At 32.5% G+C, this 20977-nt stretch overlaps 1 protein-coding gene and 1 long non-coding RNA gene across 3 annotated transcripts in view; both read right to left on the bottom strand.

Annotated features, from left to right (window-relative positions):
* LOC132906116 (inaD-like protein) overlaps positions 1–20977 on the bottom strand; it is a 158809-nt gene extending 137832 nt beyond the window's left edge. The window contains exons 1-5 of one of the 2 annotated variants that reach the window (XM_060957985.1): positions 20791–20977; positions 20404–20476; positions 19868–20250; positions 19661–19786; positions 19471–19586 (exon numbers count right to left, since the gene is read on the bottom strand). In XM_060957985.1, the coding sequence (XP_060813968.1) occupies positions 19471–19586; positions 19661–19786; positions 19868–20250; positions 20404–20419 (641 nt within the window). In that variant the 5' untranslated portion in view covers positions 20420–20476; positions 20791–20977. Of the gene's footprint in view, positions 1–19470; positions 19587–19660; positions 19787–19867; positions 20251–20403; positions 20477–20590; positions 20701–20790 lie in introns of those variants that run through there. The other variant, XM_060957986.1, reaches the window with a different exon arrangement.
* On the bottom strand, positions 775–15933 carry LOC132906118 (uncharacterized). Its single transcript, XR_009657940.1, has 2 exons — positions 15001–15933; positions 775–2716 (listed from the first exon to the last, which is right to left on the bottom strand). It is a non-coding gene; the product is annotated as an uncharacterized LOC132906118 (long non-coding RNA).

Here is a 20977-nt window from a genome sequence, read left to right on the forward strand (position 1 = left end):
CAGACACAAAGAAAGGCTCAAGAAAAAAACTGCATTGAATGCTCGGTTGGCACGCGTTCGATAGACCAATTCTCTCATTGTCAATGGTCTGCAAAAATTCAGCTCTCTTCCGAGCAAGCTACGAGCGAAAATAATACGCGCATCGGCTAAAAAAAAGAAGACGATGCGATGACCAGGATGGAGAGGGGATCCTTTAGTCCGATCTGGAGCACTGCAAGCTTCGCGTCTGTCACGTTTCCATGGATCATCCGGATCGTGAAAATCCGCTGCTCCAAGTTCCAGCACTCATCCGCACGTTCGAGTTCCACCTCTTCTCACCCTTCCCAGCGCAAGTACATTCGAAAACCGGTGATAACGATTATGGTCGTTTAGAAAATCGTTGTTGTTCCTTTATTGAAGTATTCCGATTGAGTAGTCTAGTTACCGTGTACTTGCGTATCTATTTAATTTTTCCCCGACAAAGATTAATGTAATATCATAATGAGGTTCGATATGTGTAACTGATTTAGATAGAGAAATGCGTTTTTTTTTTTCTTTTTTTTTAGAGTTGTTTGACGTATTGAGTGTTCGCATAATTGTACCTTTGATTATTCATTATTTTATAGAGCAAGATCAATCTTGAAGTAATTTAATCAATTCAGGTGGGGGAACACGTTTTTTTTTTTAAGTAGGACGAATAAGTGGAATTTTGGAAAAATTTTCGTGAATTATTCAAATTACGATTTGGGCTTGGGAAATCGTTCTTGTCTTTGAACTGAAGATATCCACTATTGGAATAAATGTCTTTATTTACTTGTTCTTTTACACAAGACAATTAAAACTTAGATTTAATCTAATTAAGTTAGGTGAAGAAATATATTTTTTCAAGCTGCGTGAATTAGATTTATAGATATAGATATACTAGAATTATAATTTTGAGATTGGTAGGACGAAGTATAGTGTCTACGGTGTTTCTGAAACGCTATAGGGGAGCCTGATAAAGCAAATATATTACGTATGTTCAGTTAAAATTTATGGTCTAATTTACTGAAGTTACCCCTTTAATTACTCGAGGTTCTTTTGAGGGTTCTGATTAATTGCTACTTATAAAAAAAATATTTCTTTCCTAAGCTCCCTCTTTGATTTTATCTTTGAAATGTAGTCTGATTAACAATTATATAGACGAATATTTTATGTAGAACTATTTTTACATACAATTAATCATTTTAGGATCATTTGTCAAAGGTGTCTTGAATTCGTAAACATGTTGCGTCTAATCAATTCGGTTGATCTATTTTCGCGTGCAAGTAACACAAATTAATTACACCGATATCCTGATTATGAGATATACACGATGACTAAGCGTCAGATACGTACGATAGGAAGAATTCAGTAATTTGACACATTTCACGCTGAAATATCGCTATCGCTACAGAACATCGTTATAAAACATCGCTAAACACATTTTCCTCATTTGCATGCTCTTGTTGTCGCTTTTTCTATAATTTTTTTTCCTTATGATTAACATCTACGATAACATATAACAATGATAATATATAACACTAATTACAAAACGAAATACTTCCTGTGAAGTTCGTTTAAATTTGTTCAAGTACACCAAATACACTGTGTTACATAGAGAAAATTTCCAATAAACGACACTACAAGATATCTTGTTAACTGTGTTGTCTGTTACATAGCTTACTACTGAATTACCTAACTATACAATCAATTATTAACGTTAACACATTGTTGCTCAGGTATTCGGTCAGGTATTATGTCTACACTTCCTCGCGTTTTTTAATATACATATAAAGAGTATGGATATTCGTGGAAAGCACGCGTAACAGTATTCGTGTACAACAATTTTCCAAACAACGAGACATTAAGATCTACCGAAGTGAGGAAGAGTTTACGTTCATTGCATGCAGTAGATATTCTTCAAACAACGGAAGGTATTTGGCCAGCTATTGTGTAACAACGTATATCATATAGCTTATTACTCGATTATACAGCTACAGAATTAACTATTGAAGCTAACACGTTATTATACTCAAACTTCTATGTTCTATCGATACAATATTCCATTTAAAACTTCTCCACCAATAAAGTACAGTATATCAGGACCACATTATACAACAATTCTTCGAACGACACTTAATATACAAATATAATATCTACTTCAGGATTAAGTAATTCCGCGTATACATGAAAAAGCAAAGAGAAAACCGTTCTGTTCTCTATATTCCAGCCGATATTTCATTGAAAAGCGATCGGATCGTTTGTGGGAGAGAAAAAGAGGTAACGAGACATTAAAGTGTTCCAAACTGACAATCCACGAAAGACTCGACGGGGAATCACAAGTATTACTCGAAACGTGGCTTTCCGAAGCTTCCTAAAAGGAAGCTCCTCAGAGATAGCAATTGTCGCAGCCAGTTAAAAAGAAGACACTCGGATCGAACGAATGAAACGTGGCTCGTATTGATCAGCCTTTAACCCGACGGAGATACGCACAACCAGTTAAGAGTTAATCAATTTCATGTTACGACGTAGTAACGTGGCGTGTCGACCGTGTCAGAAACACGGCGTTATCCGTTGTAATAATTCTCTTGGTACACGTGGCCCGGCCTACTAAGTGGATAGAAACGAAACACAGCTGTATGATTTGCCTCTCTGGTGTGACTCGGGTTTTGCCTTTTTCTATTTCGTTCGACCTTTCGCGACCGTATCGCTGGTTCTGAAAGTGTAAAAGAACTATCGTCAATTTCGATGACCGTGTGCAATTTTTAGTCGAGCTTTATGATAGATGCGATGATGTTCTGATGATGTTCTGATGATGTACAAGAAGCGAGATCTGACTGCTCGTCACTTTTTCGCAAAGCGTGATAGCGAAGTTTCATTAATTCGAATATTCACGCACGTGAACATTGAAAGGACGGCGGTTTTTAAAAAAAGGGAAAAACCTTCCGTCGATTTTATAGTCGAGCTTCGTGATACATGCGATGATGTTAGAAACGTTCGATTGCTCGTCTCTTTCTCGAACGTGCGATTACTGGCGTGTTATCGAAGTTTTACAGTTTGTAGCTTCCATATGTAACTTTAAACTTGGATCTGTGAACGTTCACACGTTAGAAGAGTTCTTTGGAAAGAACATGAGTTACGCGTGAACGCCTTCACTGTTACAACTGTATAACTTTCTAATTGAAAGCTAACTTTTCACGCTATATAATATCTTTCCACAGAACTGTATCTTTCCACAATCGTCACAATTCCCTATTCTATAAGTGAACTTGCATAAACGATTTAAACGTCACGGCAAATTAATTCTCGCTTTCCCAACTGCAAGTACTACGAGTGCTAGAAGTACTAAAATTTCACTGCTAGAAATTCGTGTAGAAATACATAATTTACCAAGTCATCCACGATTCTCGAGCGCAAGCATCTGAATCGAGTTTGAAAGCAAAGCGAAATTTGTCGTTGGCGTATTCGAACGAATGAAGTAGAAGCGTGCTGACTTCATGGAGAGAGCAAGCCATCACGGATACCGATCTCTATTGTACGTGCTTAAACCCACGCTCCTGTACTTACTCGTCGACATTAGCCTCCTCACGAAATACCCTTGCTTCACCCTTAACCATCGAATTGTAGAGCAAAACAACCGCTCTGTGTAACTATTCGACCATCGAGTTCTTTCATTAACTTAGTTCACCATCTACGAATCCAATTAATCTTAATTTGGAAATTTTGTCTTTACAATTTCATACGCTTAAAAATTAAAGATACTGTAACACGTAAGGAACGGAGGTTTCGTATTTTAACTTGAAAATAAGAATCGTGACGAGTAAGAAAGTACAGGATGTGCTTAGTAAAAATAAAATCAAACTCGAATTCTGTGTTCAGAATATAATGAAAAAATTGTAATTGATTCTGGATTTTAAATTTGTCTTGTCAGCGAGAAACAACATAAATACGTGATTTATTTATTTTTCAATCGCAACAATTATTATGATCGAAACAATTATTTGCATACGAATGAAAGAACGGTAATTAATTGGAAGTGATTAATTCAACTTGAAAATTATAAATCTTAAATAAATACGTAGTTTAATTATTTCGGAATTTCTGTGTTCAAAATTCTAATTTGCATAAATAATAAACGAATGAAACAAATTGTAACTAATTACAGGCATCTAATGATTCAATAACTAATAATCTTGGTCTAAAATTGGCAAGTAAAAATTAAAACCTAATCGTTTGGTGTTGATGCATTTAAAAAGAGAACTCGTCGCGGAGAGGAGAATTTATCTACGCAATTATCATTTTTATTAAATGATATATAGGTGCAACGTTTATCTCGATGAATTCTTGTCATGTATTTGGTAGCTTTATGATCGTTTCGCTGAAAAACTTTTCGTCTTTTTCAGCGACAAGTCCTTTGAACCAGTTCTTACAGGCTTCGAGCGCATTCAGCATCCCCCCATTAAAAAACTTTTGTAAAAACCAGAATAAATGATGGTCGGACGATGTTCTGATGTCCTTCACAGAGGTCTGAAAATTCGCTCTTTGTAGCTAATGTTCAATTTTTCAAGCTCAGTTTTTTCAAAAAATGTTTGTTCCTATAAAGCGACAAACCTTCGAAATTTCATAATCTACAATATTGTTCATTTTAAATAATCACGCGATCGAGGGCGATGTTCTCAAGGCAAAATTCTGACTTTCAAAATAAAACTACTTGCTCTATGTAGGTTTTATAGAATATCAAATAACAAAATTGAATTATAGTTTAATAATTCGTGTCAATAGGCGTATTTCCATTATTTAATCGTGCTGTACCTATCTTTATCGATAAGCAAAACTAGTAAGGATTCTGTTAAGTATTTTTACCAAAATTCATATATAAATAGCACAAAGTTTATAATAGTTTGAATTTCTAGAAGCTTTTTAAAAATAAAGTTTAAAGGTGACAGACACAGGATTTTTCCCATAGAAAACGTTAGACCTTCCTAAAAAGAATATATAAATTTGAGCTGCCACCTCCTGGCAGTTTCTACTTTTTACACTGAGTTTAAAAAATGGTCGCCTGAAGTATTGCAGCGTTCCGGGTGCGTTCGTTTGCAGCTACTTGATAGCCACTCATATTGGGAAACAGAGAATTTCAATACGCCAACTAGTGGCAGAAAATTTAACTACTGAGAGTAGGTCGAGTATCCATATGATCATCAATGTTTAAATAGACACGCTGTGAAAAACAAATGTTTTCAGATTTGTTTTAATGCTTTTAAATTGATCAGTAATAAGAGTCATATTATTATTTAAATAGTTATAAAAATTTATGCAATGGAATTTTCTCCTAAAAAAAAAAAAAAATAAAAGTAAGATACAGTAACTGGCATTAACGTATGTATCTTCGGCTACTCTTCGAAACAGAATGATTTTTTAGAAATTGCAACAACTTTCATTTTTTTTAAAAAAGTGAGAAGCACTAGTTTACTGGACGATGTGTACAAATTTTTTGAAAAAATTGCAATTGGTTAAAATCAAGTAAAGGTCATTTTTTACGACTGTTCTATTTGAATCTGTAATGAATATTTAAACAACGTATTTTGAAGATTTACGACAGTTGTATATATATATCTGCATGTTGAAAATTACATCGAAATCGATTGATGTAGAGACAGGCGGCAGGCATCGAAAGACATAGATTTATTGCAGTCACAGACCGAATTATCGTAAAAAATGCGATTTTCAACATTTTTAACCGTTTACAACTCATAACAACGTTAACTAACCTCCATAAAATTTTTTGATAAAATAACAGTACTTTTTTGAAATACAGTAGAGTTTATACCTTTTTAAAAATTTCTTGCTGTAAAGTTCGTTACTGTTATTAATTAAATATTCATATTACGTTATATGAAATAAATTTCTGTTGAAGAACATCGATGTAGAGTTGTTTTTAACTTTGACCACGAAATACCGCTCTCCAAACCACTTTGCGTTTGACAAATGAAACCGATGGGATTGTACATTCCAAATATTCCAATATTTTTACTCGCTGTTCACCGATACAGAGCACCTAACGTTGTTTTGTTGAAAAACGACATCTCTTTTTCCATCGACCAGCCCAAGTTTTTCCGTTTATCTTGTTTGAGAAGTTAATCATCCATAGCTAATCTAATATTCCTATAAACTTTTTTAAATTTCAGTTAATCGGTTTAAACTTATTAACAGTACGTTTAAAATTTAAGCACGAAAGTCTGCGATCAGTAATTCTCCTTCGATTTTATCAAACAAGAAATCACATCAATTATTAAAAATTATCTGTTTCACAAAAAATTGTTTAATTTCTAATTTCCCAAAATTTCCTTAACTATTACGAATTTCCAACAGATTTTTCCATCGAGGTAATCGATATTATACTATTCTGGTAGAAATATATCAACTCTCTGTCAACTCTGACTCACAGAAAATTCGAGAAATAAATCAAATTGTCCAGCTAGGTCAAAGCATATTACTCACCATCGCTTTTACTTCTTAGGTCAAATTCGCAGAGACTCGGTTTACTTATAATGGCTAAGTCAATCTATCTTCATCAAACATACCAAAACTTTCCCCCAAAATATACTATGGTCCATTTGTAGTAACATTACATAAATATTATTATACCTAATGTCACGAAAATAAAAATATTTTTCCAAAACGGAACGGACCGCAGAAAGTAAATAAGCGTATAGCAAGCGTTTCAGCAACCCTACGATCGCAAATGTTATATCGATACAAATGGGCACCAATTCCTCCACTTCCAATAACGTAAGGTTCGTTTTATGTATTTCTTTATTTGATGTCGAACGACGTTCTGTTCTAGATGGTGGAAAAATTTGATAAATATATGCTATTTTGCTATTGAATAAAAATATTACAGAATGATTAATCAGTTAGAGTAAATTAATCTGCAAATATGTGGAAGCTCTTCATACGCGATAAGATTATTGATACGTTATAACACCATCGATGCTACAGAAAATAAAAAGTAAAAAGTAAAGTTGCACAGAAAATTCTTTGACATTCTAAATTTCTATAAGAATTCTCCAAAATTCTAATAGTTTATAAAAATTCTAAAATTTTCAACATATTTCTCTTATGTCTCTAAAAATAGTAAAGATAATTACTCAGCTGTATGAGCGATCTTTTCAAGGAGACAATAGCAAGCAATTTTATTTTACGATTTTTATTTACATATACTTATTTATTTACATAATATTCTATCAGAAAGATAACCAGATAAACCAATTAAACAATTGTTTAGATAACCAGATAAAGATAATCAGAAAGATATTTTTTCTAAACTGTTCTTTTCTGAGGAACAATTTAAAAAATATAATCCGTACAATTTAATTACAAATAAAGGAAATTGGCATTGTTGCAAAATTACAACGTTATTACAATTCGAACACATCTAGATTATGATGATGAAAATTACGAGTCTACCCTATATATATATACATCAACGTCACCATCAAGATTAACCATCACTATCTGAATTAACTGTACCTAGTTATCTGTCTATGACAGTAGAGAATGCAATCCATCCCAATTATATAAATTAATCCCTTACAAGTCGCCTCCTCACGGAAGTAATTAAGAGGATAAGCAAATATGCGTTCGAATTTAGTTGTCCGGACGCGAACTCCTATTATTTGAAGGAAAAATTATAGCTACTTGGGCAAGTCAACGAACATCTATTACATGATAACTGAGTAACTGAGTAATCGAGTTATTCGAATTGATGTGTTTTATCAGAATGGACATTGTTCCACTCTAGTTTAGAACATGGTTTCTCGTTTCTCAATTCGTATTTCACGGAAATTAGTAATCGTGTCAACAATATTTTTACTGCCTCTACGAAATTAATTTTCGATATATCTAATCGATAATTTAAAATGCGTCTGGTAAAAATTCCTACGAATAAGATTAAAAGGATCATTGATATTCCATTTTCAAAGTTAGCTGCGTGCAATTAAACTGTCTACTCGAGAGAAAACCGAGTAGCTTCGTTCGTGATCAATATCAAGGTGAAAAGAGTTGCTCGATTAAAGTAAACTGAGAATTGCCGCTTTAACGGCAGCTTAGAAGTAGTTTCGTTTACGGCCTCGAAATCAAGTAACCTGAGAATAAACAGCTCTTCAAATAACAAGACAGTTCCATCACAATTTCCTTCGAAATTAAGTAACCTGAGAATAAAGAGCTTTTCAAATAACAAGACAGTTCCATCACATAGTGTTACGAAGGGATTAACTTCTTAAGGAATATGTACTGCCAACCTAGCGCTTATTAAAAGAAAATTACTCAACGGCAATTGAACCCCCGCGTTTTTGTTAAGAGAATCGTCGAGTGTAGCGGATAGGCAATTTTTTACGTAAGCCTAATTTTCGTAGCTGTCATTACTACATATTTTCATCCCTTATCATTTTCAATTTATAACGCTACAGAAGCTATTTTCCCACGTGTTTTCCCAATTATATTGCTCTTGTAACGAGGATACGGTATTATTCTCAATCGAAAAATATAAAATAATTGTTTTATTCTGACCGTAATACACTCGCTGAAATTGTTCAAGTTAACCATATAACTTTATATCCATTGTACGTTGCGAACGAAAGAAAGAAAAAAAAATGATATTAACCGAAATAATAACTGTACATTTGTTGAAGCTTCATGGAATAGCATCGATTAAATTGATACAGGAGAAATCGTTTTGATAACGAGTACGTTCGCCCATACAAATCAGTGAACTCGAAAATTATCGTTTTAATTCGGTTTAGTCAACGTTTGTGTCGATATTGGAACGCAGTCGACCATATCGATAATTTAAATATGTTGCAGGAATATATGTGGCATATATTGGCGGTTGAAACTTACATTATTTCAAAAAAAAAAAAAAAAAAAAAGAAAGGAAGAAAAGAAACTTAAATTTTTAATATCGCAGAGCTTTGATGAATATTCTATTGATACGGAAGGTACGATTTTTGATGTTCTAAATATTTGCCATTTCACGCGCATTTCGATGCATTTGCAATTCCAAACCGTATTATGGAACAACTTCTCTCTGTGGAGTTTGATAGCCGAATTAAAACGATAAATCCTTGACTCTCAACGAGTTAGTGAAATAAAAGAGCAATGTATCCGCTCACACGTATAAAACTCTAGTAACTTTATCGTTTAAATATTTCCCGAATGATTTTTCTTGATACTAATTACTTCTCTCCTTGACATTTGGTTCGTTAAGAATTATATTTTAGCTTTAAATGGAAAAGAAATGTTTAATCTTTTTTAAACAAACTAAATAACGCTAAAATAGATAAAATATTTCGAATTCTTGTGTCGTTTAAACGCTCGTTTAGTAATATCACGGTTACGATGAAATTTTTAGCCTTCCTTTGAATAAATTAAAAAATGATAAAATACAATTTAAATATTTTGAAGCCTTGCGTGATTTAAACAATACAAGGTACGTTTTACAATAAACGTAACAAAGATTGTGACAAGGCGAAGACGAAACGATTAATTTGACCCGCTTCAAAACGAACAAGGGAAACGTAAATGAGACGAAGCGGCAAGTAGAAACATGCCGTTGCTGGTCAGACACCTGGCTGGTATCATTGAAGGCGTTCACCTTTCAGTAGTTTCTCATAAAACTTGAAAATCTCCCTTGCAATTTCTTTCATATCGCTAAATAATACAAAGATTAGTTACTTATTGAAAGTACTTTACTTAACATTTTGAAGTAATTACATAAATAACTTGTAATAAATTGTACACTCCTATGATACTTATTAGAAGGAGGCAGATTTTTCACGAAACTGCAATCTCCTTTAAAACATCTATAGTATCGCAGATGAAATTATAAAAATCACTAATTAAAGTTAGTGCTTGTTGTTGTTTTATTTCAGTTCACGTATTCCTGTACCCCGATACCAAAGAGCCAATACCCGTTAAATAAACAAACAAATAAATAGATACATTACTAGATAATTACATAAATAAATAAACAAATAGATCTAATTAAATCGATTACAGGAAGAGAATAATAATGATCCTTTACAGGACGAACAAATTTATTAAAACGAAATCATAGAACACTGAAGTACAAGGAAGAAGCGACGATAAAAACGTCGTACACGAAAAGCCGCAAATGCTACAGCAAAATCTAAGAGAAAATAATTGCACCGATATCGTTTAACGCTTCAGTTTATCGCTTCGTTCGTCAACGATTAAAAAACAGGAAGAACAAAAAAGAAGTAAAACGAAGAAATAGAAAAAAGAGGAAGAAAAGCGAGGTAGAAAGTGGATTTGTCTATTTAATGTCTGGACATCGATCGAGCAACATTGTTCGGATTGAATCAGCGACCGGCCATGCTGTCGAGGCATGAATAATCCAGAAAGCGGAATAATTTCGCGTTGAATTCGAATCTGAGATCGATGACGCCTACACCGACGGACGATCTAACCCAGTTTCACCTTCGAGGCGTGTACACACCGCCAGTTTTCCCGCAGAACGGAGCCAGGTCGATAAAAACACACGATTTTACACCTTTCTCCACTTATCCGTATGTTTCGCTGTCTCGAATACGAATATCCGATGTATGTACTTCGAGTCTTTTCCGATCAAGATAGTCCTGAATTTTACGTTATTTATATCGGCATCGAAATTTTATTCAATCAGTTCTCAATGTTTAAGGACACTAAATTATGTCGTGAAAGAAAATGATTTACGAAAAGTAAATTTGATATTGGATAGTAAGTAAAAATCGATAGATAAATTCTATTTTAGAAACAAATTCTATTTCTTTTATTTACGTGAGATATCTAAGTTCGATACAGAGTATTTTTGAAGTATTGATATTGAAAACTGGGCCTTTAAACTGAACAAAAATTTTGAAGAAAAATTTCCTGTGGTCATTGTAGTATAAAATATACTGATACATTTTATTATTTTTATTGCCAAGCGTGGCAAGAATTTTTTATTAAATTAAGGCATGCTACATCGATTTGGTAAAACAAATATCGAAAGCTGGCACGAAAAATTCATGAACGAATAACATTTTTCTCGTTAACGATTTATTAAATTGTCGTGTCTTTTTTTTCTTTATTTTTTGTTTCAATTGTCGTTATTTGCGAACAGGACGGCGTGACTCTTCGAAAAAATGGTTTAAATCAAAATTTCGACTCTCCCTCTTTTATCTCTGTTTCCGGTCAATTTATCGAACCGGTGCAACATGTTTAAAAAAACAAAAAAAAACATAAATCACGGCCGTTATCATGGGAATTAAATACATAAATCGAAATGAAGCCTGAAAATGATCACACCCCTAGGGAGACCATAATTAACAAATCAATTCAGTCTTTTTTATTATCTCTACTTGACATACTTCGCTGATTAAGAGTTGCAATTTTGAAGAAAACTTGAAAATTGTTTCACTTCTGTCGACAAGGAATCTCAAATTTTAATCGCATAAAATTTCATATAAATGCTACGATAATTATTTATTATTTTACAATAGCAAATTTCAAACGATATTAAATTCATAGTTAACGCGAGATCATTATTTTTTCACGCTATAATCAACCCTGAACTTATCTGACAAGCTTGCACGAATGTCTACTTTTTATCTTGACTCACAAGATCAAACTCTTAAAATCAAACTTTAAATTTTGTACCATTGTATCAGGAAAAGAAAGAAGTTGCACGCTATTTTCTCCCGATAGCTACAATGTAACTAACACGACTAAATCATCGCAAGTATATTTATCCTAAAATTTATACACCAAGAAATTATTATATAGATACTGATTACTAACGAATTAAAAATAAAAATTGTTAATTTTATTACCCATTTATATTCATAACTTGACTATATTCTTGATCCCAATCTGAATAATAAGCAGCAACACTTTTCTTCACACGAACAATCTACGATCTGAGTTATATTTCCCAGAAAACTCTGCTTTTTAGGTAACTACAGCTTTCTACAGTTTCTCATTTTTTCTTACTATTTATTTAAAACTTAAGAATTATGTGACTCTCTCTTTCTTTGCTGTTGTTTACTATTTACCTAAAAATATAAAAATTGTCCAATTCTAAAAATATAACAACGCAACTAAAGGAGAAACAAAAGTCTTTCTTTTCACATTATCTGCTATTTGAATAATATTTCAGATAAATCTCTACTCTTTGTAATTACTTCTTTCTATCATCCCTCGCTACTTTTTATAAAAATCTACAAATTTTGAAGCTTTAAAAACATCTAAAATATGAATATCTAGCTGAGCTAAATCACGGAATGAAAATCTCGCTTTCGACTCTCACTAAACCGCAACGTTATAAAATGCAAAACAGATCTAACAGCTAATTTTTATAGGACGCTTTAGCCATACGCGAAACATGTTTCGCCTCTGTGAAAACGAATATCTTAACGACATTCCAGCCCTTCGATGTACGAATACATGCACGAGAATTCTATTTACGTAAATTCTGATCGATCTGACACTTTCTGTCTTTCAAACGCGTAACGCAGAACAGTTTCTCGGTCGAATAACCTTTTATATCCTGCAACTCTTATTCGCTCCGACTATTTACATGCGCGAAACAATGAGGTATTTCGGAAAATCTGACAAATATTGCAGTTTCGAAGAATGGAATTTTTGAATTCTGTTAAAAATTCTATGGAAGGATAAAGAGTCAAACTGCGCATCGTCGCAGCTTGGAAATAATATAACAAATATGATATACTATATATAACGTGATAATGTTGTACAACATACTAAAGGATAATATAGAGATTGAATATGATGTATCTACTAAAATATTAAATTTTATAAATAATATTGCATATGTTGAAATTATGTATAATACACTAAAGGTTAGAGGATTACTTGATGGAATAATTTTTAAATATGAACCCTTACGATTTTTATTGGAAAAACGCAAGTTGCTATAAGAAATTAATACATTGGTAGGAATATTATAATAAATATCAAATATGTTAATTGTAATTATTAAGTACTAAATAATTTCGTAATAGTCAATCTTGGATAAAAGCCCCTATTTGAAACTTCAACTTATTAAAATGTTCTACAAAATTGAAAAAAGAGTTACGAGATATGAATTCACTTTTATCGGAATATTTCTTCTCTATCGTTTTTCCTTAATCCATTTCTTTTTCTTTTTTTCTTTTTTTTCGTCATCTCCTATAAAAGCAACGGATATGAACATCGACGTTTGCGCTATACGTGGAATCCAAGTTATTTTAGATTTGTAATAAAAAAAAACGAACATGCTGCATGTTTACAGATTTCCTACTTAAAGTAAGAAATTTCCATTCGTTTCACCGAAGCTGATAATTAATCTATCGTTCATTCATGAATGCAACGTATTGGTACCTGCTACAAACAATGACGTAATCAAAATTTGAATACCTAATCAAAGCTAACATTAACAATTAAACCACAAAGCATAATTGTAAGCCACGTCCAAGTGAAATTTTATATTTCAAAAATGAATAGAGAGGTGAACCATTAAATGGATCATTCGATCAACGTTGCGTTAACTTGAAATTTTAATTGCAATTTTATTCTCACGATTTGCATTATCAAATCACGAACATTGCACGTGCAGTGATATTCTGTAAACAATCTATTGTACTAACAGCTATACCTTGATAATATTAATCAATTTTCCAATTTATTTTTAAATTGTGTTACGTTTATACAAACTTTTATTCGTATTTTACTGCTGGGCCCATGATGAATTAAATGTTATAAAAATAATTCAGGATACCTAGATAAAATAATTAGTTATTTTATGTTACATGAATCTGTGTCGATAAGACAAAGAATCAAAACTGCGAGGTACATTTGTCGCGTACGTTCGATTCGGTAGTTCTATTTACGATACGCACTTGCTACTGGACTTAAATGTACAATACAAATTAAAAATCGCGAATACTTTTAAAATACTAAATAACTGGCCAACGATAAACATAAACAAATCCTCGCACTGTATTCTATTTCATATAACTCACTTCTTTTCCATTTCAAATTTGACAGAAAATAGGCTTCTTAATTTCATCAATTATCGTACGTGTGTTACTATTTGTCAATTTTTGTACTTTAATGTGTTATAATATATACACACTGCCATTCTATGTCGTCTAACGTTTACAATTATTACATTCAGACTAGAAATAAATGGATACTGTAATTACGAAATGAAGTTGGCACTTACTAACCCTGGAATACTACAGTGCATTCATACTCCATTCTCCATTCATATCTGTTTCAGTCCATGTAATATCTGTTCGTCAGAGAACTATACAATCGTCATGTATGACACGATTATTCTAAATTTGCATGGACGCGAAAAAAAGGAAACAACATGCTACATGGAAGAGACATGTTCTTTTTGCATAAATACTACGCTAATAGATAGTACACTCGAAAGAAGTATTAGAGCGTCGTATAACATTTACTAAAATTCCATCAACATGCACAAAACGCGGGAGATGTTACTTTATAAACGATATTGTATGCTTAAAACAACATTCCTACTGAAAAATCACAAGAATATCCAGAACTTAGAGGAAATACGATACAATTTGACAATGTGTCAAAAACATTAAAGTTTTAACTCGGAAAATATCTGAGCTAACAGAAATCTGCCTTTGAAAACGAGAAGAACAACGAAAAATCAGTCACCTGATATCAGAACGTTAATGGTTAAAAGCGAAAAATAAATAATTTTCCCTGGAAAATTGTATAGATTTACAAGATTTGTTTACTCGTGTCTAAAAATTTGAATAATTCTTAAGGAATGCGCGAACAACAGATGCTTGTTTGTCCCTTACGTTAAGTATCCTTTCATATACTTCTCGTTTCGATTATTTCGGTGCAAGCTTCGCGCTATAATCATCCGTGATTCTACATAGCGTTAGAGCCAAAAGTAAGGAAAAACACAACACGTACCACCTGAAGATTTCGTGGGGCGAATCCGCGGTTTCCGAGTTTCACAGCAACATAGTACGTTCGCGGTTCTCTGTTCACTCGCCCCTCCACAGATCAGCAAACATCAAAGGGTCATATCGCCAAAGAAAAGCACGGGGGTAGCCTCTATGTGGCGCGAAACGAAAACAAACGACAGAACGGAATAAGGACGAGCCGATGGGACCGCATAGTATCTCGAGGTTGTTCCACCAGCGCGAAGGAATCGTTGAACCGAAAGAACATCGAACTCGCGACGCGCTCGAGAACCAACAGTGAAAAAGAAAAGAAAAGAAAAAAAAAAGGGTCAAGAGACTTTCTTCGTCTTCGATCTCTGAATACTTTAGCCGCGAAAAAATTCTGGCTATCGATACCTATCGGGGTGAATATACGGAAACTTGGTAAGAATACGTAGAAAGCGATGGAATAAAGGAAGAAGAGAATTGGAGAGAGGACGAGTGATTATACTCAACACACACGCACACACTATAATAGGAACGTGTTGGATGGTATCGCGCGCGCGTCGAATACCGACGACCTTTCTCGCTCGAGGATCAGTCGAAGACTGCTCGGCCGAAAGTGGGAGGCCTCTTTTTCGAAAGCATCGTTTTCTCCACGGTGGCGAGGCTTCCGGACAGAGGTAACCGAGCATGCGTGCCACGAGCCACCCGATCAACGCACCGTACACACAGGGTGTGCCAAGAAGCACGCCTGATAGAGCGTACCGATGAACGTGGAACGTGTACGATACTGTACACGGTGTTTCATAAGTGAATCATTCAACTTTGATAACGCTCAAGTTAGTGGATCCTAACGTTCTCCGGGCTTCGTTCTCACGTTTCCATCTTTTTAGATATCTTTCTTGTTGAAATACTTTATTCGTTAAAAAAGTGGAACACGAGTACGACAGTGAGAATGATATTGAGTAGCAAAAGCGAATATTTAAAAGTTATCTGTATTGTAATAATAATAATAATAATAATAATAATAATAATAATATCTGTAATTTCTAATAATATCTAGAAACTAAATACTTTATAACTTTTTATCTTGTATTATCTATCTACATTTTAATAGTATCTATTAAAACCCTGTTAACCCCGCTGTCCTCTTCGAATTTATATGACCTGAAATGGATGCTACGTTTCAATAAATATTATTATATATTATTAATTGGCTATTAACTATAATAATAACAATAATAATATCTATTACGATATAATAATACTATCCGATTAACATTATGTAATAACATCTATTGAAACATAATATCCATCTCGGGTCATACAGGTCCGAGGAGAACAACAGGATTAACACATTAACTGCCACCTGAGTTTAATATATTTCGTCCTGGATGCCGCAATAGATTGAAACATACTACACCCTAATATTTAACTTTTACAAAATATTATATGACATTTGCAAGAAATCATATATATATATATATATCAATAAGACTTTTCATATTTTGTTCAAACTGTGTGAAGATATTTCGTAACGTTATAAAAATATAACCAACTCAAAAATGATAGAATATTACAAGGTGGAAATTCTCTATCATTCCAAAACATCTGAGAGAACTAAAGTCCTAAAATTTTTCAATGCCGTCTTTGTGCTTCTTTATTCGAATTAAAGTATTCAAATATGAGAATTAGAAACATGGGAATTTCAAATATTTCACATCTTTACAAATGAAAAAATACTTTAATCGTGAAGGGCAGATTTCGATAATTGATCATGGATAAGTACTTTATCAGGTCACTTATAGAGGGTAGTATATTTGTAAGAAATTCTAGGTATCTCTTTTCTCTGCTGAATTTTATGACTGAAATATGGAAATTCGATATATTCGTTTCTCTTACACATGTGAAAGCAAAGGGTTTCTGTACGAAGTTAATTTTAAAAACTTATACATATATTTTCTGGAGCTAACGACGACTATTTAACACTGAAACTAGACTAGAGTGATCAAAATTACCAATTCATAAGTTTTCATAGAAATTCTAGAATAAATTTATTACAATGTATTTTTCGTGATTTAAATGTTTTTGTGTAGAATATGTGAAGAAAAGCTGTTCTCCCTCTTTACCTGTCACCCTAATTTCTTTAATACCAGTCTTATACTTCGCCGCTACTATATTCTATCCAAATATGAACAAGATAGTCATTGTGAAAAAGAAAAGAATAAAACTAGTTTCTTTGTATAATTATTTGCTTAAATAATTGTGAGCATTTTGTGCCTTGATTCGATGTGCAAGACAATAAAACATAACGCTATGCTAAAACCGGGAACAATATATTCACTACTCTTGAATAAGATATAATGAACATAGTAAAATAAAAATTCATATCTCTGCTACAAATCGACTATCTAACAGCTACTGAATTTCTCTATAGTTGGATAGCATTGCATCAAAAATGTATAAAGCGCAATTATACAAGATGATAACACTACATATTCGAGCAATAGAATTCTGATAATGTAAGAGAAACAAATCTAACCAGTGTTTAAAAAGATAGTGATCCGAGATGTGTTTTTGGATAACTACGCATAACGATATAGCTTAAGTGATAACTATATCCAATACTAGTATCTAAAAACTGTGCTTCGCCTTTCCAACAATGAATGACAATAATAAACTAATAATTGAAGAGAATGATCAGCGCCATTCTATGGAATTAATAGATTATAGATTAATAGATGTTCCATTTCAATTTCTTTTTTTTTTTTTTTATATTATGTTCCAAAAATAAATAAAAAAAAATGCCTCGCACTTCTCTTTATATTATATTTTGTTAAATTGTTGTACTGTTTGCAATAGATTTCATGTATCGAATAACACTTCTGATTCAATTTACGAATGATAAATCCTAGTAAACAAACTTCTTTCCTAACAATAATTGACAAATTAATGCGCCAACCTGACGGATATTTATTAGTGAGTGAAGGAAAACAATACGATAAATTTTTATAAAACTTTAATTAAATGGAACACTAACGTTTTCTCTATTATCATAATTAATTAGATCAAAAGGTAATAATATTTCTATAGAAATAGATATATTGCGAAAAAAATTTTATCTATAAATCAAAACGTAGAATTACACTGAATTGTCTAATTGGAATAGTAGCGACTGGAATGAATTTTTGTAAATTTTCAAATTTTCATTATATTTATGTTATTACATAAAATATCATATTATGTTTATTGATTTAAGAGAAGCTTTAAACTTTTACCGACTGCTATCTATTATCGATGCTCCGTATAAAACAAAACATGTTGAATATTCGACATTTTTCAAGAATATTCGACATTTTTCACGAATATTCATGCACGATTATGCTCCAAATGTTATCTGCACACGTCCGTCCTTCGACGTCGATATTCATATTTTCTATATCTGTCGAGCTTACGTGGCACAAAACAAACGAATATTCATGTACCTTGATTCGCATTAATTTATCGACTGCAGCCAGAACAATATTCGCTATTCGGCACGAATATCGAATAATGTAACGACATTTGCGTGTTTTAACGAGAGTATTGAATATTCGAATGCTGTTTCACATCACGGAGCTGTCTCTCTCTATTTCCTAGCATAAAAAGATTAACTGTGTCTATTGAATGATACATACCATAATTCGAAAGTTTAGAATAATTCCATAATAGTATAAAATTAGAATTTGAATACTTGAGTGACTTAACTTTGGAGAAATTTATTATTATTCAAAATTTCAGAGTGCAATTAAGATATAAGGACTTTTAGCATAAAATATGCGAAATTATTTCGCAATCTTTAAATTAAAAACTTACAGATTAATACAGTCAAGAAAAGAAATTGAATATTGCGAGTTTCGGAAATTAAAATAATAATCCTAAACTGTTGGCTAATGATATGATACCTATTGAAATTGATTAATTGATTGAATGGGTGTTGGAATGAAAATTTTTGTTTTACTTTAGTTAATTAACGAACCTAAGTAAAAGTTGAAAATTTAGAAGAGTTTAAACAGAAACATGCTTGCATCTCATAATCTTTCAATTGATTTTCATGACACTCAAATGTTTTTTAAGAAGAATACCAAATTATTTCGTCCACTAGATGCATTAAATGGTACGCTGAAGTATTTATCAATTTTTTTAGCAGAACATTTTTAGGATCAAAGAATTGCATTACGAAACAATCCGCGCGAGATTCCATTGTTGCTTATATAATGTACATGCTATGATATCATCAATTTAGAAGCTACGTGATATATTAATTATATAAGCACGGAAAAATTTTCAGAATTTTATACAATGCATAAACGTGATTCAAACTTATCCGAAAGTATGTATTATGTTCTACACATCGTGAAAGTAAAAATACTTCTAAAACTTTCTATTCAACTATTTATTTGATGATTTCTAATATTATTTGATAACTAAGTTTACGAATCAATGATTGACTTACCAGCCAGCTATGCCATTGGGTTGTATCTCCTGCAAGAAAATACCCAGCTCTCCTTTATCCTTGCTGCGAAGGCCAACCACACTAAATCCCAGACTGGTTCCCTCTGGTTTATACAACTTGAAGAAAAAATTATTGTGCTTAATACCTCTGAATGTTTAATAAACGTTATAATAATATATATTTTACAAACCTGCACAGTAAATACTTGACGACCTCTTGCTGCAGCTTCAATAACCTTCTTAAACTCCTTAGCGTATGTTGTTGTTGTTATTGGAGGCATTCCCATAACCTCTGACGCAAGACTTGGGCTTGTGACCTATAATAAAGTGAAAATTTAATACTAAGTACAAAGGGAATTTAAAAACACATTTTCAGAATATTTTGAAAAAAATTTTACCTGCGCACTAGTATCTTCGCTGCTGCTATGCACCAATGGAGCAACTGGAACCCTTTGATCTTCTAGTTCACTGCTATCCTGATATAGATCTTGATATACATTTGATCCAAGCGGTTGCACTGACGTACTAGGAACAGAAAGTTCCAGTTGTCCACTAATGTTAATATCAAAATCACCAGGAATAATAGATGGATGCTGCCCCAGTTGAGTATTTAATTCGATTAGTGAGTCTTGAATTGTCACTATGCTGCGGAATACCGGATCTTCCAAAAGAGAAATTAAGGATTTTATATCTTGAGTCGTATGTATTTGTAGTTTGGGGTCATTGCAATCCTCCACCCTTTCTTGAACATGCTCCAATAAATGAAGAGCTGTAGATATGTCTAAAAATGTTGGAGCAAAAAATACAAATTAATATTATAAAAACTGATATAACCTAATAGATATTGTTCTTAAAAGTAATATATCAATTTATAACACTTTTCTATCAAAAAATAAAGATGTTTCACTAATTTTAATGCATTAAATATATTGACCTGCACTCAGAGGCATTTTGTTTTTGGTAGATTTGCTTCGGCTAAATGTGTATAAAAAGTCTTGTGAATCCCCCTGGAAAAAGCATATGTTATAAATACATGTATATATTGCTATAATTATACTTTATATTTTATATATCGTATGTTTTTAATTTAGCGAAATGAAATTGTTAAAATGTATTTTAACCTCTATAACAGACAGGAATTAAAGAGCAATAAGTAAAATTTGTAATTTTTTTTATACAATTTTGTCATTAAAATATCATTAAGAAGTTCTACAACATTACATTAACTATCGTTAACTTTAGCTGTACCATGAATTTATCGTAAATCAATACGTGGTCACGTAACTGCTTCAAATATTAATAAAACTACAACTTCTCTTACCTAAATTTCTTCGAAAAATTGAAGTAGAAGGCAAACAGATCGCGAGTCGATGATTCTCAAGAAATTTCACGGTCACGCACAAGAATTACAATCGATTTCTTGAAATATTACAGGAAACGTTTAATTGCATTTTGCTATCAGCTGACTATGCCAAACTATCGAATGCTTGACAGTTCTTGGATGGGGA

Source organism: Bombus pascuorum, chromosome 4, assembly GCF_905332965.1.
Source record: "Bombus pascuorum chromosome 4, iyBomPasc1.1, whole genome shotgun sequence".
NCBI lineage: Eukaryota > Metazoa > Arthropoda > Insecta > Hymenoptera > Apidae > Bombus > Bombus pascuorum.